Source organism: Enhydra lutris, unplaced genomic scaffold, assembly GCF_002288905.1.
Source record: "Enhydra lutris kenyoni isolate GAN:26980312 unplaced genomic scaffold, ASM228890v2 scaffoldscaffold21, whole genome shotgun sequence".
Lineage (NCBI taxonomy): Eukaryota > Metazoa > Chordata > Mammalia > Carnivora > Mustelidae > Enhydra > Enhydra lutris.
The window spans coordinates 55,629,940-55,655,862 of record NW_019154105.1 but is presented as its reverse complement, the minus strand read 5'-3'; the positions used below and the strand labels follow the sequence as shown (position 1 = coordinate 55,655,862).

General features: G+C 35.2%; 1 protein-coding gene across 2 annotated transcripts in view; it reads right to left on the bottom strand.

Annotated features, from left to right (window-relative positions):
• Positions 1 to 25,923, bottom strand: part of LOC111149047 (ligand dependent nuclear receptor corepressor like) — a 155,785-nt gene that overhangs the window by 109,684 nt on the left and 20,178 nt on the right. For both annotated transcript variants that reach the window (XM_022505944.1, XM_022505943.1), the window contains exon 2: positions 6,933 to 6,998. In XM_022505944.1, coding sequence (XP_022361652.1) covers positions 6,933 to 6,998 — 66 coding nt within the window. The remainder of the gene's footprint in view (positions 1 to 6,932; positions 6,999 to 25,923) is intronic.

The window sequence follows — 25,923 nt, the reverse complement described above, 5'->3', positions numbered from 1 at the left end:
ATTGAAGATAGTCTTACAGTTTCTTCAAAGCTTAACATAATCTTTCTACACCATCTCATAAGGGTGCTCCTAGGTATTTAGGCAAATGAGTTGAAAAGTTATGTCTATACAAAACCTTGCACACAAATGTTTATATCAGCTTTATTAATAGTTACCAAAACTTGGAAGCAACCCAGTTGTCTTTCAAGTACATCAATGGATAAGCAAACTATGCTACATCCACCCAATGCAGTATTATTCAGTTAATAAAAAGAAATGAGCTAAGATGCCATGAAAAGACATAGAAGCACCTTACATGGATATTATTCAGTGAAATAATGAGTCTGAAAAAACGAAATACTGGGGGCGCCTGGGTGGCTCACCAGGTTAAAGCCTCTGCCTTTGGCTCAGGTCATGATCCCAGAGTCCTGGGATCGAGCCCCACATTGGGCTCTCTGCTCAGCAGAGAGCCTGTTCCTCCTCTCTCTCTCTCTGCCTACTTGTGATCTCTGTCAGTCAAATAAATAAATAAAATCTTAAAAAACAAAAAACAAAAAAGAAATACTGTATGATTTCAACTATATGACATGAAGAAGAAAAAAGGAGAGACAGTAAAAAGAGCAGTGTTTGACACAGGTTGGGGACAGGGGAAATAACTTAAAAGGTGGACTACAGGTGATTTTTAGGGCAATGAAACTATTGTGTAGGATACTGTAATGTGAATACGTGACTATGAATTTGCCAAAATGCACATTACAACACACACAGACTTGGCTAATGTAAACTATGGAGGCTTTAAGTAATAAAAGACATCAATATTGGGTCAATAATTCTAACAAATGTACAACACTAATGAAAGATATTAATACAGAGAAACCTTGGAGGGGGTAGGGTATATCAGAAATCTTTGTACTTTCTACTTGGTTTTTCCTGTAAACTTAAACTGCTTTAAAGAATGGTATTTCCTTTAAAAATTAGGATATTATACACATACTTGTCACAAATATTTCCTATGCTCAAATATACTTCTAAATCATTTTTAATAAATAAGTATGGACCATCAAACAGATGTATCATAACTTATTTAATCAATATCCTATTGTCAGATATTTAGTCTATTTCTCTAAGCTTGGTATTATAAATACATGATGAATACACTCAGATAAGTTTTTGTGTATACAATGATAATAGCTAATATAATTTATGTAACTATAAAATAGAGCAGTATTAGATTCTCTGGTTTTAAAATAAATAATCCATATTGGAAAACTACTGACTTAATACTAGGCAATGAATTCCTAGAAGAAATCCCACTTACTCATTTTTTTCCTCACTGCTCATTACAGTTCCTGACACAAAACAAGCATTCAAAATATTTCATCTAACAAAAGAGGCAAGAAAACACTATAGGGAAACATAGTCTTTTCAATAAATGCTGGGAAAACTGGACAGCTACATGTAAAAGATGAAACTGGACCACTTTCTCAGATTATACACACAAAAAACCCAAAATGGCTTAAAGACCTAAATGTGAGATCTGAAACCATAAAAATCCTAAAAGAGAACAGAGACAGCAATTACTCTGACATTAGTGGTAGCAATATTTTTCCAGATATATTTCCTGGGGTAAAGAAACAAAAGCAAAAATAAACTATTGGGACTACATCAAAATAAAAAGCTTCTGGAGAGCAAAGGAAACCACTAACAAAGCAGAAAGGCAACGTACTGAATGGGAAAAGATATTTGCAAATAATATGTCCAGTAAAAGGTTAAGAGGTTAACATCCAAAATATATAAAGAACTTATTCAACTCAATATCCAAAAAAACCCCAAAAAAACAAAAAAAAACCACAAAAAAAAAACAACTAAAAAATGAGCAGAGGACTGAAAGAAACATTTTTCCAAAGAAGATATACAGATGGCCAACAGGCACATGAAAAGATCTGCAACATTGCTCATCACCAGGGAAATGTAAATCAAAACTACAATCAGATATCACTTATATCTGTCAGAATGGCTAAAATCAAAAAGGCAAATAAGTGATGGGTATTAAGGAGGGCACTCGTGATGAGTACTGGTTGCTGTATGCAAGTGATAAGTCACAAAATTCTATACCTGAAACTAATATTATACTGTATGTTAACTAACTAGCATTTAAATAAAAATTTGAAAAAAAAAGGGGGGGGCAAGAAATAACAAGAGTTGGAGAGGATATGGAGAAAAAGAAACCCTTGTATGATGTTAGTGAGAAGACAAATTGGGGGAGTGTGGAAAACAGGATGGCGGTTCCTCAAAAAATTAAATTTGAAATACCATATGATCCAATAATTGCACTACTGGGTATTTACCCAAAGAAAATAAAAACACTAATCCAAAAAGACATACGAACCCCTATGTTTGCTGCATTATTTACAATAACCAAGATATAGGAAGCAATCCAGTGTCCATCAATAGATAAATAGAGAAGGAAGATGCAAGACCCCCCCACAGGAATATTACACAGCCTTAAAAAAGGATGAGGCTGTGACATTTGTAAGAGCATAGATGGATCCAGAGAATATTACATAACTGAAATAAGAGAGAACGAGAAAGACAAATACCATATGATTTCACTCACGTGGAATCTAAATCAAATAAGTAAACTAAAAACTGAACTGGACCTATAAAAACACAGAATAAACTGATGGTTGCCAGAGGGAACAGGGGATGGGTGAGAGGATGGGCAAAATTGTCTAAGGGGAGGGCTTCCAGTTATGGAATGAATAAGTCACAGGAATAAAGGCACAGCATAGGGAATATAGTTAATGACGCTGTAATAGCCTTGTATGGTGACAGATGACAGCTCTATTTTTGGTGAGGACAGCATAACATGTAGAGAAGCTGAATCGCTATGTTGCAACACCTGAAACCAATGTAACATTGTGTGTCAACTATACTCATATAAAATTTTTTAATGTTTTACCTAACAAATCTCATTAAAAGGTAGTTTTATTGTCTCTATCATATATTGTTTACAGTTGAAAAAGATATTAAGTCAAAGATACTAAATTTCAGTCAGTGGTACACTCAAGGTTAGCAAACCTTTTCTATTAACAGCCATATAGTAAGTATTTCAGGTTTCCTAGGCCAGACCACCTGCCACACCATTCAACACTACTTTTGTAGTACAAAAGCAGCCACTGACATTTCGACAAATGAGATGAGTTCTCAATATAAATTTATTAACTGAACAATTATATTTGAACGTCATAATTCTATGTCATGAAATATTAATCTTTTGATTTTTTTCAACTATTTAAAAATGTAAAAATTATTCTTAGCCCATAGACCATTCAAAAATAATTAATAAGCTGGATTTGGCTAATATGCTATAGCTGCAGGCCTCTGACATAATCTCCCTTTGGCTCCATCAGTTTACACAGGTCAACCACACTCTAAAATTTTTGTAAATATTCATAGTCACGGCATGTAAATCAGATGATCCCACAGGTGAAAGAAACCAGCTCACAAATAAGACATGAGAAAGGACTGACTAAAGCAGAAAAAAAGAGGGAATTTTTGCTTAAAAGTTCTGTGGCACAGAAAAAACAAGTTTTGGAGAGATGGAGAAGGAAAAGAAGCACAGAATATAAGGAACTTTTCTGGGCATACATAAAAGTTGAAGTTTATGACATTCAAACCTTCTTTGTAGAGTCCCCCTTCTCCTCGCCAAAATATTTTCCCCAGAAGGAGAAAAAGTCACAAAACATACCAAAGAAGATAGAAAACTAAGGCTTCTGTTTTGTTTCCAACAAAATAAAAATTAGCACCACTTAAAAGCTTCCTTCAAACTATTCAATCTGGAGGTGGTTCTGAATCAAACTCAAGAATTAAAATACAAACCTCTTAAAACACTCATATATACAATACAAAAGTCTTAAACTTAAAAATATGCTCTGTGCCACAGTTGATTTAAGGTAGTAGTATGAAATTTAGAATATATTTTCCACAGAAACAGCAGTAGATATGCAATTCTATCTAAATCAATGTATTATAAAGTTAAAATACTATGCATTTAATTGTATAACAAAAAATAATTTAGAGTAATATATAAGAATCCTTTGCTAGCCAATATATTTGGTTTCTCAGTTTTGGAAAGTGAGTTAACAATGGTTCGGATTTCCAATGATTTATCTAAAAACATACACTAATCTATTTGATTCCTATATACAGATTTGCATGGTGAGAAATACCTATACCTGTAGTCCCCGCATCTAAATATTAAACCATTTTTAACAATGACAACAAAGAAACCACACTTATTTATCACTTATTTATAAAAGGATAAGAAAGAAGCTGGAGATATCTATAATGTATAGTTTCTACATGCCTTTTCAAGAGGCTCTACATTTTTGATAGTACTAATTGAATTTCCCTCAAAATATATGGCTGTTTTCATTCTTTTTTTTTTTTTAAAGATTTTATTTATTTATTTGACAGAAAGAGAGATCACAAGTAGGCAGAGAGGCAGGCAGAGAGAGAGGGGGAAGCAGGCTTCCCGCTGAGCAGAGAGCCCAATGTGGGGCTCGATCCCAGGACCCTGAGATCATGACCTGAGCTGAAGGCAGCGGCTTAATCCACTGAGCCACCCAGGCGCCCCTGGCTGTTTTCATTCTTGAACAGATACAGATGTATCGGAATAATTAATATCATCATTCTCAAGGCTACAATTTAATTAGTTTTTTTTTAATTCAAAAAAAGGAAATAAAAGTGGAAGAATTTACCTAAGAAACCTGGAGGAAGAATATGTGGGGTGAAAAAAGCAACAAATATGTGTCTATATGCAAGTTCCAAAGCTTAGCTAATTTTGTTAACTACTCCCACCAAAAAAAGCACTAAAATGAACATAAAGTACAAGATCTATCTGAATGTAAATAAACTGAGATATGCAGCAATGGGTATTAAATGAAATAAGTAAATTAATTATAAATCTACAATGAAATACTGTGCAGTATTTTGTAATGTAATTTTTGTAATGTAATTTTTTACATTACAAAAGATGGTCTAGACTTTATACACCCAGTGAACACAATAGGCACAAAAATTATAGATAATTATTATCTTAATAATTATCACAGAAATTATACATACTGTGCATATAGTATATACTGCTATAATTAAAGAATAAACACATACAAACATATTTTACATTCATATAAAAACGTTTAAAAGTTATCTATAGATCATGGAGGTAGGGGTAATTTTTTCTTTCTGTCTTATCTGTATTTTTGAATTTCCTAAAATAAACACGTCCAACTTGTATACTAAAGAAATACTAGTCTAAAATCAAAATACAAAGCATTTATTTCCTTTAGAACATTCTGCCCTTTGTATAATAAACAATTTCTGAAGGATCATAAATATATACGTATATATACAACTATATAAATAAATAAGTGAAAGTGGGGGAAGCAACAGACTGAGTCACAAGCTGTAATTTGGGTTGTCAGAAGGCAATTAAGTATAATGCTGACTTCTGATATGAATGAGGACAGCAGGTTAAGAAAGGAAGGTTGAGGGGCGCCTGGGTGGCTCAGTGGGTTAAAGCCTCTGCCTTCAGCTCAGGTCATGATCTCAGGGTCCTAGGATCGAGCCCCGCATCGGGCTCTCTGCTCAGCGGGGAGCCTGCTTCCTCCTCTCTCTCTCTCTCTCTCTGCCTGCCTCTCTGACTACTTGTGATCTCTATCAAATAAATAAAATCTTTAAAAAAAAAAAAAAAAAGAAAGAAAGGAAGGTTGAAGAAATGTCAGGCTTTGGTTAAATTCTTGTTTTTTTTTAGATTTTTCCTTTGTTCATTTGTAAGCTCAGAAAAATAGGTGAAACTAGTATTAGTATTGCTAAAAAAATCAGGTAAAATACTTAATTCAGTGTTGAATTATGATTAAGATGAGAAATGACTGAAGTTAAGAGAAATAAAAAAATGATTTTAGCTGGAAGAATAATAGAACATTAGTACAAGCACATTTCGGAGTCTCTACTCTTAAAGTCATGTTTTACATGGATATGAATTCATCTCGGAGAAGACAGGTGGTTGAGACAAAAGATCTTTCATAGATACCTTCAGATCTATGATTCCTAATTATCCAGTTCAACATTAATAAAGAATGGGCAGAAAAGTTTTGACTACTCCACCATCATTCCCTCACCGCAAAAGACTTAAACAGCAGAGAGAGAAGGACCTTTAAAGATGTCTGGAGTCTCAGTAGAATGTAAGGTACCATAGTAGAAGGCAAAAGAGTTAGGACATAAAACAGATCAGATACAAGATGCAGAAATAATTCAATCAAAATCGAAGCAGAAAATCTACTCTAGTATTACCTATTTTATGAATAAACTGTACTATAAAATCTCAAAGGTCTACAAAAGCGTTCTCCTACTGCTCTACTTTCCAAGCAAGCAATAAAACAACTAAACTATGGTATCGCAGCAATTATATCACAAATCAAAATCTTTCACTAGGCTTTATGCTACAGCATTTGAAAGAAGTGGCTAATAACAAACAGTATTATACGTAAATATAAAACTCTGAACATACACAGTGGGATTTCTCAGAGGAACAATCTGATTTCCAGGCTGCCTGTCTCATGAGCAAGAGGAAATATTTACTTAATTGAACGCTTTTAAATCCTCTTTAAGAATAAGCAAGGGTACGTTATAATAAAAGTTAAATTTCACCACTAAGCCAAAACCAAGCTTCACTTTCCATTTTGATCAGTATACTGAATTTTTCAAAAGATTATGATAATGTTATGTAATAACAAAAACAATATTTGGATCACTTATTTATTTAAAAATACTAATTAAACAAGACCACAAATTTATGTTTAATGTAAAGTTAGCACAGAACAACTACTTTTCATTTGTTAAATGGGACAAAAAGTCACAATTTTAAAATAAAACTTAAAAAGCATTACCTTCAAATAAACTGAGGTCTCTTCGTAGCCGTGGTCCATAAAGCCCTTCTAAAATACTCTCAAAACCTGTGTTGTAAAAGAGAGAAAAGTATATAACCTACTGGAAAAGTTAAATTTTACAATAATCAAAAACATTAAACCCAAATGAATTAGAAAATTACAAATTTAACTATGAGGTGTCATTTTTCCTCTAGGTGAATTAAGCTGAACTAGGCAACACACAAAACAGTAAACAATCACACAATGTCTATCAGAAATTACATGATTGTGAAGAATTTAAAATATTCAAATGTAAACATTCTCTACTAAAACAAGTAAACATCTTTGTTATTTAGAAGTATTCCAAAATTGAAATACTATAGGCAGATTTTTTTTTTAGTAATAGTTTTGTAGAGGAGAATGAAAAAAGACATCTATTACATTCCAGTTTATACCTGTAACAAAAAATATTAACATGAAAGAAAGCAGCATCTTTTTAAAAATTTTTATTTTTTATTTATAGATTTTATTTATTTATCAGACACAGAGAGAGAGGGAACACAAGCAGGGAGAGTGGGAGAGGGAGAAGCAGGCTTCCCGCTGAGCAGGGAACCCAGATGCGGGGCTTCACCACAGGGCTTGATCCCAAGACCCTGGGATCATGACCTGAGCCAAAGGCAGATGCTTAAGGACTGAGCCACCCAGGCACCCCAGAAAGCAGCATCTTTAACCTCAGTTACAAGAATGAGTAAATGAATATCAATGGGGAGAAAATCCTGGTTGTGCAAAGTATGGTATAAAAAATTTAAGCCCACATACTTACAAAAATTAAAACATAACAATTTGTTCATGGCTATAGACTACTTTGGAAAGGTAATACCTTTCTAAGGTATTACCTTGGAAATACCAAATATTTGGAAAAAAATACCAACAATCTTGTTAAGTTAACAAGTACCATAAATTTGCAAGAGTATTCTACCTTCTGGATATACTGACTTCAGTATTTCACAATTTTCTTTGTGAAGGCTGTATCTTATTCAATTTTAAGCAGCTTACTGATAAAGTAAAAGGCATTCCAAGAAAAATGACCAGGATGGCAAAAAAGGAAACCAAAAAAGTAATGGATTTAAGAGTGCTTAAATTAGGGAAGAAAAACAAAAGGTAGAATGATAGGTATGAAAAATGAAAGGTAAAGCAGATTTTTTTCAGCGGTGTTTCTAAATCATAGAAAAATGGAAATACTTCTATAGAAATGTTTCATAAATACTAAAATGCTTTAAAAAACATTTTAACATCTTTGAAAGCAAGATGCATTTTAAAATCAATGGTGTGTTATAGTCAAAGAGTGGCAACACTTTTTCATTTAGAATGTGAAGAAATGCTGCAACTTAAAATTAATGATGTCTTAGATTTAATAAAGTAGTTATCATGGTACTTAATAAATATGTAGTTAATAAAAGCTTTGTGAAATGATTCAGTACTAGTTCCTATGAATGGAAATTTCAGGCAGAAAAGTGAATAAATCATCATCAGACAGAGCTTTCAAGAAGGCTATATAAGACTTTCATATTAGGTAACAATTCAGACTCAAAGAGCCCCAAATCTCTATTACTATGATATTCTATTTATCAATGTGCTCCAAAAATATTATAAACAACTATTTTAAGATGTTATTCTGTGTTATACTGGACAAAATATCACGTCCTTCCCCTTTGCCCCCGCCCCCCTCATATAAGCCTACTGAATTTAAATGCTGCACATTTCCTAGATTTAAGTCTGAAAAGATGACAAACAAGGACTTACTTTGTTCTACTGGGCTTCTCAGCTCTTCCCTAGATAAGACCAAGGTCTTACACATATCGTGTTAAGATTTATTCATAGTATATAGTATTGGTGCTACTGATCTATGGCCACCAAAGAAACTGGTCTGTAAATTTCTTTTGTACTTAGCAAGTTCTGATGTTAATATTATGCTACCCTCATAAAATGAATGGTAATGTTCTTTTCTTTTGCCACCTGGGAAAAATGAAAAAATGTAGGATGTCTTGCTTGACTATCTGGTAGAATATGCCAGGGATGCCACCTGGAAATAAAGTCTTTCTGAACAGGCTTATTACCAATCAAATTTATTTAACTGTCATAGTTCTACTCAGGTATTCTATTTCTCATGTTAGCCATCAATTTCAACTACATTTCTCAATTTATTTGCATAAAATGTTTCACTGTATGCTTTTACCTATTTAACATCAACAACATCAGCAGTCATGTCCCTTTTGCTTTTCATTCCTTACTTTGGTTATTTTTGCTTTCTCTTTTTTCTCAGTAAAGTTCATTAAAAGTTCCTCAATTTTTTTAATTTAAAAAGAATGCTTCTGGGGCGCCTGAGTGGCTCAGTGGGTTATTTTGCTTCGGCTCGGGTCATGATCCCAGGGTCCTGGGATCAAGTCCCGCATGGGCTCTCTGCACAGCAGGGAGCCTGCTTCCTCCTCTCTCTCTCTCTGACTACTTGTGATCTCTGTCAAATAAATAAATAAAATCTTTAAAAAAAATGCTTCTTTTGATTCCTTAAACTTCTGTTCCATATTTATGTTTTCTTATCCATTAATTTCTCCTGATGTTAAGATACATTTCCTGTTTTTGCATCTTTGGTAATTTTATGTGGATGCCAGACATTATGAATTTTACATTGTGAGTGCTGGATTTTTTTTCTCTTAACGAGTATCATACTTTGTTTATTCAAAACATTAAAATACTTGAAGATCATTTAGGGGCTTTTTAAAAAAGGTTTCTAGAATAAAAGCACAAAAGTCTTCACACTACTATGTTTAGCTTTTGTGGATCTCCACTAAGTCACTCTTACATTCCATTATTGTTCTTATTCTGGTTGGTGGGAACCTGAATGACTCCCAGCCCTACGTCAGTTCTAGCAATTGTTCAGATCACGGTCCACTGGTAATCATTCTTTCCTTAAAGTGTTATTTATTAGCTCTGTGGATGTCCGTCCTACATATGCATTATGGTTTCCAAAGATTCAAGGGTAATGTGCTGGTTTCTTGAGCTCTTTTTCTATATAGCTCCCGCTTTTCTGGTACTATGCCCCAACAAATTCTAGCCACTTAAAATACTCTGAATGCTGATCTCTGTCTTCTCAAGTCTGTAGACCAAGACCCTGGGCTCTTTTTGGAATCATCTTGCCTGTGCTACAGTCTGGAAATGACCTCCAAGCAAAATGGTGGAGTGATCATAGAGCCTCCATCATTGATTTAATTTTTCTCTGGGACCACAGTCTTATGCTACCTGTTTTCCAATGCTGAAACAAATTTCTTTTAAATATGCATTCCAGTTTCTGAGCTGTCTACACCAGAGGATAAATCCAAACCCTCTTATTTCAGGAAGTTTATTTGCTGACTTGTTAGTTTAATAATTTTATTTATATAAGTTCAATTATGTTCTATTTCAAATACTTAACATCTTTTTTTATAGCTCCCCATTCCTTACAAATATTTAGGTCTGTCTTACAAATATTCTTACAAATATTTAGGTTTGTTTTAAATATGGGAAGCATGACAATTTTAAAAATCAGCATCTGATCATCCCAATAACTTATTGTGCATGAGTGTGTTCTGCTGTCTCATTGTTCTTGCTCCTCTTACCTGTTTCTTTGTGCTCTTATTCAGTACTTACTAGCTTCTGCCCTCAAAAGATTAAAAATTCCAAGGCCTAAGATGGATGTACCCTCCTCCAAAGATGCTTACTGTTTGCTTCCAGAAGGCAGCTAAAGGCACCATCAGTTAGAAACCATCCTGTGGTAGGCAGAATGAATGGCCTCACAGAAATATTCATGTTCCAATACCCACTATCCATGAATAAATTATGTTACATGGCAAGAGGGCATTAAAGTTACAAATGGGATTAAGGTTGCTAATTAGTTGATCTTATAATAAGATCATAGTAGTTTACCCACTATAATCACAAAAATCTTTAAAATGGGAAGAGAGAGCCAAAAAGAGTCAGAATGAGATGGCAACATTAGAAAGACTCAACAGGTCATTGCTTGCTTTGAAGACAGAAAGAAGCCATAAGCCATAGAGTGCTGGCAACTTCTAAAAGTTGGAAGACACAAAAAAATATACTCTGCCCCAACGCTTTCATAAAGGAACACAGCACTGCCAACAACTTGATTTTAGTCCTCCGAGGCCCACTTCAGACTTCTGACCCTAAGAATTGTAAGATAATAGTAAGTTAGTGTTATCTTAAGCCACTAAATCTGAGTTAATTTGTTACAACAGTAGGAAACTATATACATTTCTTAGTCCATTCAGGTAGTTATAACAAAATAACAGAAACTGGGTATCTTAGAAACAACAAACATTTATTTCTCACAGTTCTGGAGGCTATAAATTCAAGATCAGAGTGCCAGCATGGTCTGATTCAGGTGAAGCTCTCAGTTGGGTTACAGAATGCCAACTTCTCTCTGTCCTCACACAGTAGAAAGGGTGAGCTAGCTCTCTGGGATCACCTTTAAAAGGGTACTAACCCACTAATTCCCATCCTGTAAGAGCTCTATCTCATGATCTAATCACCTCCAGAAGGACCCACCCTCCTAATATCATTACTCTGGGCATTAAGGTTTCAACAAACGAATTTTGGGGCAACACAAAAATTCAGACCATAGCAACACTTCAATCCAATATTACAGCTTGAGGTTCCTTGATTGTTAGGATACAGATCTGCTAGAAGGCCACCCTTGTGACAAATTCAATCTCAGACATTTTTCTCCTTTTACTTCTTCCTTTTCCTGCTCTGCTCATCAGGTAACATTCTGGAACTGCAGAGAGGAAGGATGACTTTAGATCTGGTTGCTTTTACCCTGAAGGCATGGCGTTTTGAAGTCTAGCTTAATTTGCAGAAGATCTCCTATAAGAATGTCTACCTTGGACAAGCCCTAAGGCTTGAATTTTGATCCTTTGCCTAGTTAGCCAGGACAATACAAATAATATTAACAAGGGACTTCAAACTTAAGCAGCTTTGCCTCTTATTTTCTACTTACCTCTAAAATTAGCCTAGGGATTCCCAACTGTCTTTCAGCTCTATTTTTTTTTTTTTTAATCTAACATTTTTTTCATTGCTTTCAGCAGAGAGACTTACCTATATAACTGAGATCAATCCTTACCAAAAGGCCAAAATTCCTATGCATTCAGTTTGACTATAACACAGAGTTTATTTACATAAATACATGCAGTTTATCCAGTTCTCTATTGAGAGCTATATGACTTTTCACTTTTTTGTTATTACGAAAAATGGTGCATTAAAAATCTTGATAAATGTATCATCCTGTCCAAGTGTTAGTTTCTTCCTGACAGAAATCCGTAAGTGGAATTACATGGTCCTAAGGTATGCACATTTTCAACTTTACCAGATAATGCATTATATGATTAAATCATTTTGCAACTCTATCAGCAATGCTTAAGAGTTCCTATTTTCCTCCAAATAACCAAAACTTGGTATTATCAGACTTTATAGTTGTCAAACACATTAAAATAAAATCATTTATTTTAATTTGCAGTTTCTTAGTTATTACTGAGGTTTAGCATATTTTGAAACGTTCTCCATTCCCATTGCCCTTTTGCCACTTTTCAACTGACTGTTGGCCTTTTAAAAATTCAGTCACTGGGCGCCTGGGTGGCTCAGTCGTTAAGCGTCTGCTTTTGCTCAGGTCATGATCCCCGAGTCCTGGGATTGAGCCCCGCATCGAGCTCCCTGCTCAGCCAGAAGCCTGCTTCCCCCTCTCACACTCCCCCTGCATATATTCCTTCTCTCGCTCTCTCTCTCTCTCTCTCTCTCTCTGACAAATAAATAAATAAATAAATAAATCTATCTTAAAAAAAAACTTCGGTCACAGTTTTATGCATTCTTGATGCACTGACAATGACAATTGTCAATTTCATGAACCACATCCATGCTCCAACTATGTCTTGATTTTTCATTTTGTTCTCTCACACAGAAGTTTATTTTATTTTAATATAGCATAAATACTTTTTTTGTATCTCGTTTTACGACTTATAAATTTTTTCTTGGGTAAGAAAGTTTTTTGACAAAGATAATTATTTTATATATATATGTGTGTGTATAAAATTCTGCAGTTTTGCTTTATATATGTAGTTCTTAAATCCATCAGAATTCATTTTTTTTTAAAGATTTTATTTATTTATTTGACAGACAGAGATCACAGGCAGGCAGAGAGGCAGGCAGAGAGAGGAAGGGAAGCAGGCTCCCTGCTGAGCAGAGAGCCTGATGTGGGGCTCAATCCCAGGACCCTGGGATCATGACCTGAGCCGAAGGCAGAGGCTTTAACCTGCTGAGCCACCCAGGCACCCCCAGAATTCATTTTTTAGCAACAGTCTAATATAGAACCCAACTGTATGCTAAGCATTATACTACCTCAAATGAGGGGCACCTGGCTGGCTCAGTCAGTTAAGCGCCTCAGTCTTGATTTCAGCCCAGATCATGATCTCAGAGTCCTAGGATCAAGCCCCACATCAGGCTCCATGCTCAGCATGGAGTCTGCTTAAGATTCTCTCTCTCCCTCTGCCCCTCCTTCTACTCGGGCTTTCTCTCTAAAAAAAATTTTTTTAAATAAAATTTAAGAACAAATAAATTTTAAAAAGTATTACCTCAAATAGTAAGGCTACCTTCATGTCCCTAAAGTCCCAAAACGTAAGTCTGTATGTTTTTAATTAATAACTTTATTGAGATATAATTTACCATCATAAAATTTATTCATTATAAATATATAATTTGGTGATTTTTTTAAAAAGATTTTATTTATTTATTTGTTAGAGAGAGAGCGTGAGCACAGGCAGACAGAGTAGTAGGCAGAGGCAGAGGGATAAGCAGGCTCCCTGCCAAGCAAGGAGCCCAATGTGGGACTCAATCCCAGGACGCCGGGATCATGACCTGAGCTGAAGGCAGCCACTTAACCAACTGAGCCATCCAGGCGTCCCTAATTTGGTGATTTTAATATAGACATTGTATAATCATCACCATAATCTAATTTTAGAACATTCCATCACTTCCAAAAGAAATATTGTACCCATTTAAGAGATACCTCTTTCCTACTCCAGCCTTAAGTACCTATTAATCAACTTTTTGTCTCTACAGATTTGCCTCTTCCGGGTATTTCATATAAATAAAGTCATGTAATCTGTGCAAATTTTTTGTGTCCGGCTTCCTTCATTGAGCATAAGGTCTCTCAGATTCATCCATGTTGTAGCATATATTAATTAGTACATCACTACAACTGTATATTGATTTATCAGTTGATAGAACTTTGGGTTGTTTCCACTTTTTGGCCACTGTCAATAATGCTGCTATGAATATTTGTGTCCAAAGTGTAGACATACATTTTCATTTCTGGGTTGGTACACAGAAATAGAATTGGAATTGCTAGATCATATGATACTTTTATGTTTAACATTTTAAGAAATTACCAAAATGAAAAAAGAAAAGAGAAAGAAATTACCAAACTGTCTTCCAAAGTAGCTGGACCATTTTATACTCTCACCAGTGATTTCTCTACATTCTTACCAATACTTGTCTTTTTTATTATAGCTACTCTAATAAGAATGAAGTGATATCTCATTTTCCTAGTGACTAATAATGTTGAACATCTTTTTATGTGCTTATTGATAATTTGTATATTCTTCAGATTTTCAGGTAATTTGTATATTCTTCAGATTTTAAAAAAAGTCTACTCAAATCCTTTGCTTACATTGTAACTGGGTTATTTGTCTTTTCATCACTGAGTTATAAAAGTTCTTATGGGTATAGGTCACTTATCAGACACATAATTTATCTGCAAATATTTTCTCTAGTCTGTGGGCTCTTCTCACTTTTTTGATGATGTCTTTAAGTACAAAGGCTTGTAACTTTGACTAAGTCCAGTTTATCAACTTTTCTTTGTGGATCTGTTTTTAGTCTCTCCATTAATCTGTTTGTCTACTCATAAGCAAATACCACAACGTGTTAAGCATCACAAGGGTTTTAAAAAGTATTCTTCGTGACAGTTTTTTTTTTTTAAGTGTAACATATAATTTGTTGAGATTATTCTTGCTTACCTTATGGTTTTCATGGACAAAAAAAGTTTCAACTTAAAAAAAAAATTCTTTTTGGTGTGCCCAATGTATATGGCCAACATATATCCACTAAACTTGCTAACTCCTCTACCCATTTTAATAATATAACTACTGACTCTCTTATATTTTTCCATACAGATACATGTGGAAAGCCACAAATGTATTTCCTCTTTCAATCACTGCGCTTTTCTTCACCCCTAATTCTATTGTTTCACTTAAGGCCTCTAGTTAATGTTCAGCAGGACTGGTAATACTCTAAATTACATACACAAGAACAAAGGTAAGAATTATAGCATATTTCCCATCCAAAACTATACAAGCCAGAAGACAATGGAGCGACATTTTTAAATACTAAAAGAAACTACCAACCCAGAATTCTATACTCAATAAAAATACCTTTCAAAAATGAAGGTGAAATAAGGACTGCCCCCTCAAAAAAAATTTCAGACTGCCCCCTCAAAAAAAATTAATTATTAGAAGACCCCCAATACAAGAAATATTAAATGAAATTATTCAAGCAGAAGAATACATATCTGTGGATCTATTTAAAAAAAAGAAGGTTCCTCAAAAATTGTTAAGATAAAGGTAAATATAAGATAATTTTCCCATTTTCAATAACTAAAAGATAATCAACTATCTAAAAATAGTAATGATATTCGTTAATAGCATATATAAAATTTTTGCAAATCATGAAACTGATAACAGACTTGTATCTAGACTAAAGAACTCTCAAAACACAAGAAAACACTCATTTTTTAAAAATGGATAGAAGATTTAAACAGGATCACTAAAGAAGACATACAGATGGCAAATAAGCACATGAAAAACTGCCCAACATCATTTATCACTGACACACAAGTCAAAATGCCAATAAAAGATACCTACTAGAATGGTTAAAAAGAATTGCTAATAGCACATGCTGATAAGATGTGCAGCAACTAGATTTCTAGCATGCTCACGACATACCAAAAATCCCATCATCCTCAATAATAAAGAGCCTTCTCTATGGGATAGAATAATGATTTGAAAGCAAAAGCTTAATAAAGTACACTCAGAGAAACTACTTAAAAAATAAAAAACTAACTAAAACTATGGAAGTGAAATATACCAGGAGATGATGAGATACAGGAATTAGTGGGTAACTAAAATAGAACAGAGATAAAACTTGCTGATGATAAGTAACCATGTTATAAATTTGAGGGTAGGTACTACACTGATGCTTTCTTCATTCTCCACTGTTTATCATAATGCTATTATTAAAGTTGACCTAAGGGCTACAAATCTAATACTGTATTTTTGTAATGAAAACACACCTGATTATAATGCTTTCTATCTGTAAATAAACTTTAGACAGATTCTGGAGTTGCTAGATTCTATTCTATGTTTTAAATCTTATTAAATGTAGCAAGTCTAGTAACTCTGACCTATATAGCATACAAACTGTCTTTTCCTAAGGTCACAATTATTTAACGAAATGCTTCTTTAGTCAGTAGTCAGATGAAAAATCCATTTAAGTGTATCTTTACTTCCACGGTGGTAAATCCATGCACGACACTCAACATAAAGCTATACTGAGTAAAACTATAGTTTACACAAAATTTCAATACATTCTATCTCCTGAATCTTGATACTAAACAAAGACTCCTGGATTCAAATATAATAGGCATTCAGGCAAAAAGCAAGAATTCACACTTCAGCATTGGAGGAAAAAGAAAAAAATGGTGTTAGGTAAAGTTCTCCAGAAATGCACGACACCCAAGAGTCTTCATGGAAAAAGAATTAGCTGGCAAAACAAGGAAGGGCACATTACACATACAAAAAAGATTAGCATATATAAAGACATGGGGAATAGAGAGCTGAATGTACTCAAGAACAGCACTATTCAACAGAACTGTTATATAATGATAGAGATGTTCTATATCTGTGCTGTCCAATACAGGAGTTGAGGAACAGATTTAAAATTTTTATTTAGTTTTAATTAATTTAAATTTAAACGGCCATGCCTAGAAATTGAAAAATAATCGCAAAAATAAAGAATGTGATGTGAAGAAAAGGGAAATATAAAAGGCTGGAGAGATGAGCATAACACAGACCCTGAAAGGCTTAGCACGTTTTGCCATGTAGTTAATTTTTACCTTGAAAGTCAAAATGAGCCATGCTAGGTTTTTAGGTAGTCAAGAGATAGGATTAGCTTTACATTCAGAAAAGATCACTAAGGCTGCAAGTGGCATACACACTAAATGGGAAAAGAATAAAGACAGATGGCTAGAAAACTTGCAGAAATACAACAGAGAAAAAAAACAAAAACCTAGGTTTAGGCAGAAGTTTACTTAAGAGAAAGAAGATAGCTCTAAGTGATATAATACAATTAAGTGGAAATAATAATTAAATGGGACATAGCTTCATTATTTTAAGGTGAGGCTGAGTGGAATTAAAATTTCTGGCTTAAGAAATTGAGTGAATAAACATTCACTGAGACAGAAAATCCATAAAGTAGTTTTGTTTTGGTTTTGTTTTACGTAACTGGTAGATATGAAAAGAGTTTACTTTTGGATATGTGAGCATAAACCAAAGGAAAACATCCAGAGGCAGAAACAGACTTAGAGGTCATCAGTACATAGATAGAAGATGGGAGTCCCATTTTCTAATTAATTAAAACAGATTTTCTTCAAGTACCAAAATAAAAAAAAACATTTAAATTACCACTTAAAAGCTTTTTTCTATTTAATTGTTAATACTGTAATGTTATTACTGTTTTTTACAACAAATGTTCAGTATTTCAGTACACATAAACGAAAAATCAATGTTATCATCTGGTACCAGGCTAGACCCCTGGCCTCCCCCAGCCACCCCTGCCAACTCTCAAGCCCTAAAAAATGCTATATTATATTCCTCCTCCGGCATTCACACAAAGTTGCTCATCAACCTACAATATATTCCAAGACCCCATCTTATTGCCAAAACATGTCTGGATAACTTCTAATTCCCAAAAAGTCTTGGTATTAAGAATCACTAAGGGCACCTGGGTGGCTCAGTGGGTTAAGCTACTGCCTTGGTCTCAGGTCAAGATCCTGGAGTCTTGGGATCAAGTTCCATATCGGGCTCCCTTCCTGGTGGGGAGTCTGTTTCTCCCTCTGACCTGTCCCCTCTCATGCTCTCTTTCTCATTCTCTCTCTCTCAAATAAATAAATCTTAAAAAAAAAAAAAAAAAAAGTAAAGAAAGAAAAAGAAAGAAACCCTAAAACTGGGGCACCTGGGTGGCTCAGTCAGTTAAGCGTTCGGCTCAGGTCATGATCCCAGGGTCTTGGGACTGACCTCCACATCAGGCTCCCTGCTTGGAGGGAAGACTGCTTCTCCCTCTCCCACTCCCTCTGCTTGTGTTCCCTCTCTCACTGTGTCTGTCTGTCAAATAAATAAATACAATCTCAAAAAAACCCAAAACAAAAAAAGGGGGGGGGGCGCCTGGGTGGCTCAGTGGGTTAAAGCCTCTACCTTCTGCTCAGGGTCCTGGGATCAAGCCTCCGGGGCTCTCTGCTCAGTAGGGAGCCTGCTTCCTCCCCAGCACCCCCCCAGCCCCGCCTGCCTCTCTGCCTACTTGTGAACTCTGTCGAATAAATAAATAAAATCTTTAAAAAAAAAAAATCACTAGAACTATAAAACTCCTAGAAGAAAACACAGGGAAAATACTCCTTGACATTAGTCTTGGCAATGATTTTTTTTATATGATATCAAAAGCACTGGCAATAAAAGTAAAAGTAAACATGTGGGATTAGATTAAACTAAAAAGCTTCTGCACAGCAAAGGAAATGACAAACAAAATGAAAAGGTGACCTACAGAAAATATTTGCAAACCAAGTGGTCTAGTTTTACATGATAAGGGGTTAACCAAAATATATAAAGAACTCACACAATTGAACAGCAAGAAACAATCCAATTAAAAATGGGCAGAGGAACTGAATAAACATTTTTCCAAAGAAGACATACAAATGGCCAATAGGTACATGAATAGGTACTCAACATCACTAATCAGGGATATGCCTATCAAAACCACGATGAGCTATCACCTCACACCTGTTAGGACTGCTATAATCAAAAAGATAAGAGATAACAAGTGCTGGTGAGGAAGCAGAGAAAAGTAAACCCTTGTGTATTATTGCTAGAAATGTGAATTGGTGCAGCCACTATAGAAAACAATATAAAGGTTCCTCAAAACATTAAAAATGGAATTACCATACCAGCAATTTCACTTCTGGGTATATAACTGAAGGAAACAAAATCACTAGGCTAAAGAGCCATCTGCCCCTCCCCACTTCATTGCAGTATTATTTACAATAGCTAAAACATAGAAACAACCTAAGTGTCCCTCAAGGAATGAACAGATAAAGAAGATATGGTATATATAAATAACAGTATCATTCAGCTGTGAGAAAGAAAGAAACCTTGCCATTTGCAACAACATGGATGAACCTAGAGGACATTATACTAAATAAAATTAGCCAGACAGAGAAAGACAAATCTGTATGATTTCATCCCCCCTTTATTTGGAATCTTTACCAAAAAAAGAACACCAACAACAAAAAAAGATCAAACTCCTAGAAACGGAGTACAATGGTGGTTACCAGGGGCTGGGATAGGGGGTGAGGTGGGGGAGATGGAGAGATGATCTGGTCAAGGAGAACAAGCCTTCAGTTAAAAGGTCTGAATAAGCTCTGGGGATCTAATCAAGAGCATAGTTAGTAATACCGTGTTGTATACTGGAAATTTGCTAAAAGCAGATTTTAAGCTTTTTCATCATATACACACAAAAAAAGGGAACTATGTGAGGTAACAATGTGTTAACTCCATTATGGTAATCACTACCCAAAGTATACGTTTGTCAAATTATCACACTGTGTACTTTAAAATATATAATTTTATTTGCCAATTATATCTCAGTAAAGCTGGGGGAAAACAGTGCCTCAATTTAAAGCTCTGCTCTGTCTATTCTTTTTTTTTTTTTTTAAGATTTTATTATTTATTTATTTGACAGACAAGAGATCACAAGTAGGCAGAGAGGCAGGCAGAGAGAGAGGTGGAGGCAGGCTCCCTGCTGAGCAGAGAGCCCAATGCGGGGCTCGATCCCAGAAACTTGGGATCATGACCTTAGCTGAAGGCAGAGGCTTAACCCACTGAGCCACCCAGGCGCCCCTGCTCTGTCTATTCTAATTTAGTTTTAGACTACACTAGATCCATTGTTTCACGATTTGTGTTATATACCTGTATTATTCGCTTTGGAGCGCTTATCACAATTCTAATTAATCACGTGTAATTTTTAAAATGTCTTTTCCAAGTAATCAATATTCATTTACCAAATATTTACAAATGAACAGGTGTTCTAGAAGCTGGGGATACATAGGTAAGTAAGAAAAGACAAGTATTTCGCCCTCAACTCAAACTGGAAGAAGGAGAGAAAGAGGAAAACATTCACATAAACAAATCTTTGATATTTTTACTTGGAAATGCCGTGAAATTTTAAAAGCTCCAAGAAGTACTGTACCATGTCATCTTGCTTGTTATGCTTAGCTCTAGTACCTGACCCACATAAGGCACTTAAATACTTGTTGAATAAACGCTTGAGGAAAAAATTTAACCCTGAGACCAAAGACATTTATTTTCAGAAGAACTTTTAGAACACAGCCCAACTCTAAGTTAAAAACTACCTGTTCTTGGGGCACCTGGGTGGCTCAGTGGGTTAAAACCTCTGCCGTCAGCTCTGGTCATGATCCTGGGGTCCTGGGATCGAGCCCCGAGTCGGGCTCTCTGCTCGGCAGGACGCCTACTTCCCTTCCTCTCTCTCTGCCTGCCTCTGCCTATTTCTGATCTCTGTCTGTCAAATGAATAAATAAAATCTCAAAAAAAAAATACCTATTCTTAATCATTATCTTTCTTCATATTGTTTCTTTCTGAAATTCAGCCATTTATTTATTTATATCCTATCTTGTTCTAAGAATACTCATATTTATGTCTTGCTTAGTTTTTTTCTATTTCTTAGAACCTAAGACACTAGTTTCCAATGTAACCACTGCCTTTTTTAAACATTTTTATTTATTTATTTGACAGACAGATCATAAGTAGGCAGAGAGGCAGGCAGAGAGAGAGAGAGGAGCAAGCAGGCTCCCTGCTGAGCAGAGAGACTGATTCGGGGCTCAATCCCAGGACCCTGAGATAATGACCTGAGCCGAAGGAAGAAGCTTTAACCAACTGAGCCACCCAGGCGCCCCACCACTTCCTCTTTCTTAACCTGTGTCTTACTGTTCTGTTCTTTCTACAAGCATATGTCAAGTATATTTTCTACTATAACTTAAGGACTGTGGTGCCTCTATTAATAAACATGCCTCTATTACAAGGTCTTGAAGTCTTCTCTAATCTCCAAACATGAGCATATAATTGGAACTACTGGTATCTACTAAAATCAAGGATGTTGCTAAATATCCTACAATGCACAGGACAAAACTCCAGAACAGGAATTGTCCAGCCCAAAATGTCAATAGTGCCAGGGCTGGTTCAAAACTCAGGGTTAGGAAAACTGGGTCAATTATGTCTGAATATACGCTAAAAGAGAAAAACCCAAAGATTATCTTAATTATCCACCTCTTTCTCTGGTTAACATTTATTTACACACGTGTAAATCAAACTAGTCATAAAGAATTACCAAGCAATAAGCACACGTACAAAATAAATGGTTACACTGTGCAAGGCTTAAACACAGTTGATCTGATACTACAATAATTATTTCACCGAATTTAAATGCTTTTTAGTCACTGCTGGGGCAACTGATCTCATCCTCTCATTGAAACTACTGGCATTCCCTGACTTTTATACCTGAGTCTGTTTTGCCCTCTCATACATATAGGATGATAATGGATATGGAGTCGAGATCCAGGTTGGAGTCCCAGATTTCCCATCGTATCAGCTATATGATCTTGCAAAAGTGACCTAATTTACCCAAATCAGTAATCTTTCTTCTATAAGACTTGGAATATTATCAACACTTCATATGTTGAAGATTTACTTATTATAATCAAAACATTTAATAAAACTCATTTATCCCAAGTACAGAGTCAATCCGTATAGAATTTTTAGTGAAATGTAAAGCGATAAACAAAAGCTAAACACTATTGACAAACTAGGAAAACACACAGGTATCTGAAATAGACTTTACCCTTACTTGAGTATATATGGACAAACTCAGGAAATACATTCTGACCATTCTGTGTCCACATTATTTCCCCTTATCTTTTACTAAGTTTGTAAATTATTTTTATAGAGTTAAAATGCTAGAATATTCATAATTTATAGCACTGATGTCTGATTTTAAACAAGACTAATAGGTGAAACTAGATTTATTTACAAATGAAAAGATAAAATATGGCGTAATAATGTGCTCTAGGAAGAAATTTATAATAATTTAAATAAGAAGGTTTGTGGAGCATTTAAAATAATCCAGAACAGTGGGCGCCTGGGTGGCTCAGTGGGTTAAGCCTCTGCCTTCGGCTCAGGTCATGATTTCAGGGTTCTGGGATCGAGTCCCACATCGGGCTCTCTGCTCCACAGGGAGCCTGCTTCCTCCTCTCTCTCTGCCTGCCTCTCTGCCTACTTGTGATCTCTGTCAAATAAATAAATAAAATCTTTAAAAAATATATAAAATAAAATAACAGAACAGAAAAATTCAATGTGCAACTTTTACGAAAGACACCTTAGTACATAAAGTATATATGACTCTCACTTTGAAATCTTTTCTAGAAGGCAGACTCTGAGTGCTTTAAAGAAGCAGCAAGAGAAAAATACATACATCCAGGATGAGGGAAAAGGAATGGGACAGGCAAACGATAGATGAGAATTTCAATTTCATCGGTCATGTTTTATTTAAGATGGAGGGTACTTCAATATACATAATAGTACACTCTGTAAATTTTCTGGAAGCCTGAGACAGTTCACAAATTGAAAAAAAAAATTTTAATTCCAAACAGTGAAACTTTGTTATCTTAAAGATGCACCTCTATTAAACATTATTCTCAGCAACATAGAAAATGTGAAGTCTACTGGAGTAACTCTCTGTTACTAAGGCTCTTATAACAGATATCAGGGTCATTATTCTAATCAACTTCCACCATTTAAAAGAGTATAAGGCTTTATTGACTCTACTTAAAACTCTTTGGTCCCTACTCCTTACAGGATGAATTACAGATGCTCTAAAATAGCATACATGGCCTCTCTGATCTAACCTCTGCCTATTCGTCCACCTCATTTTATGTAACTTCATCATAATTAAATTACATGTCACCTACATGAAACAACTTATTATGCTTACAAATCTGAGCTTTTTACACATGTTTTCTCTCTGAAATCCTCATCCCCCCATAATTTTTGTTCACCTGTCAAGTATCCTGTCTTCCAAACTAACCTAAAATACTTTCTTTCAGCTTTACAGCTAGCTGAGTATCCATATTAAGCAGCAGCTTGTTCATGTGTAAAATACATAGAGTTGGTATATAAGCACTGTCTAAATGGTATCACAAAGTCTTTTCCAATCTTATTTGTCAGAATTTATTGTTATCAGCACCACCTTCTCCAAATATGTTCACAACCCAATTTGAGACATTTCATGTTTAGCTCCTTGACAATAGGAACAACATTATTGCCTTTGTTGTATTATCCCCAAGATCTGTCACAGTGATTTGTCTAATAAAATGTAGTTGAGGGGCACCTGGATGGCTTAGTTGGTTAAGCATCTGCTTTCGGCTCAGGTTATGATCCCAGAGTCGTGGTTGAGTCCTGCACTGGGCTCTCTGCTCAGCAGGCAGTCTGCTTCTCCCTTTCCCTCTGATGTTCTCCCTGCTTATGCTCTCTCTCCCTCTGTCAAATAAGTAAATAAAATATTTAATAAGGAAGGAAGGAAGGAAGGAAGGAGGAGGAGGAGGAGGAGAAGGAGGAGAAGAAGAAGAAGAAGATGAAGAAGAAGAAAGTCTAGTTGAGGGGCACCTGGGTGGCTCAAATGGTTAAGCATCTGGCTTTTGATCTCAGCTCAGATCTTGAGCTCAGGGTCATGAGTTCAAGCCCCATTTAAAAAAATAATAAGGTAGCTGAATTTCATGGGTGACAGAGGAGAGCTGTCAGGGAGAGAAGGACCATCTATACTTAATAGTATTTCAATAAAGAGAAGAAGTTTAAAATAATAAAGTGACTAATATAAAAACAAACATTGTGGCAAATGACAGTATTTTAGAGAAGACTAAAACAGGTGACAGTCTTCATTTTTTCCAAAAACATTTTTGTTAAACTCTTAATAAATAATTGACTTAAAGTCAGAGTTTAGTGGGGAAGAAAGGCAAAGCAACAAACAAGATCAATAAATATTACATAAAATGTGTGAGATAAGTAAGCCTGGAGAACTGAAGTCTAATAGAAATGGGAGAAATAAAATAGTTAAAGGTATACTATTATTATTTAATTAGGGGAGGGGAGAAACGTGTGTTAGTAATGAGCATGGTGGTTAAAGCAAAAACATCAATTTTAATATCAGAGAACATAAATTCAAGATGAAAAGCAAAAACTCTTAAAAATAAATGATACTCAAGTATAACATAAGTAATGTGCAAAAGAAACCAGTTAAGTGACAAGAAACTCAAAAGCAAAATATACTATGAACTTCAACTTATCTCAGCAGCTTAACTCTACTTGAATTTAGTGACTTAGTTCTGTAAAAAGAGATAGGTTTTTAAGCCCATAAGGGGAAGGAGACAGGAGAAAAGAGTCAATATTATATTCCTTGAAACCTTAACTCACTTTTGATCCAGGTTATCATTCATAAAAGTCTTATCTGGGCTCCAATGTCTGCCGGCTATTTACAAAACTCAAGACCACTCTCAAAGGACAAATAACATCACTTGCTACAAATGGGGTTATTAAATATGCAATGAGTGGTAAAAAAAAAAAAATTTTCCAAAAATACTTTATACAAATAGCTGTATGGTAGAAAAAAAGTACAAAAGGGACAACACAGATGCCTGACAAATTACAAATTTTAACATAACTTTATTATTTTAAAGTAACTACATATCTAAAGAGAATAAATGGCAGAAAGTATTAACTATATTATTCAATTTCCATTAGATTTATGTTTATTATTTATTTTTTAAGCAATGGAAGGATGAATATACTGAAAAAACTCATCCACTCAACTATTATTTAAGTACTCAGTGAGTGCCAAAAAGACGGGGAAAGAGAAAACATGGTTTTTCTTTTGCATGCAACACACACACACACTTTGAGTGCACACACACACATACTTTGAATATGATGGAACATATATAAATGTTTATGATAGAGGAAGGTGAGAATAATACTGGTGCACAGAAAAGGGTACCAAATCCGAACTTGGAGAGGCTAAGAAAGGCTTCTTAGGCAAAGCGAAATCTAGTCAGCTAAAATGTGGTAGAAAAATAATCCAGGAGTTGAACCAAAATTAAAAATGTATAACGTGGAACACTTAGGTGGCTCAGTTGGTTGAGTGATTGCCTTTGGCTCAAGTCATAATCCTGGGGTCCTGGGATTGAGCCCTGCACCAGGCTCCCTGCTCAGCGGGGAGTCTGCTTCTCCCTCACCCTCTGCCCCGCCTCCCTGCTCATGCTCTATCATTGTCTCTCAAATAAATAAGTGAAATCTTTTTTTAAAAATGTATAACTAGGGCGCCTGGGTGGCTCAGTGGGTTGAGCCGCTGCCTTCGGCTCGGGTCATGATCTCGGGGTCCTGGGATCGAGTCCCGCATGGGGCTCTCTGCTCAGCGGGGAGCCTGATTCCCTCTCTCTCTCTCTCTCTGCCTGCCTCTCCGTCTACTT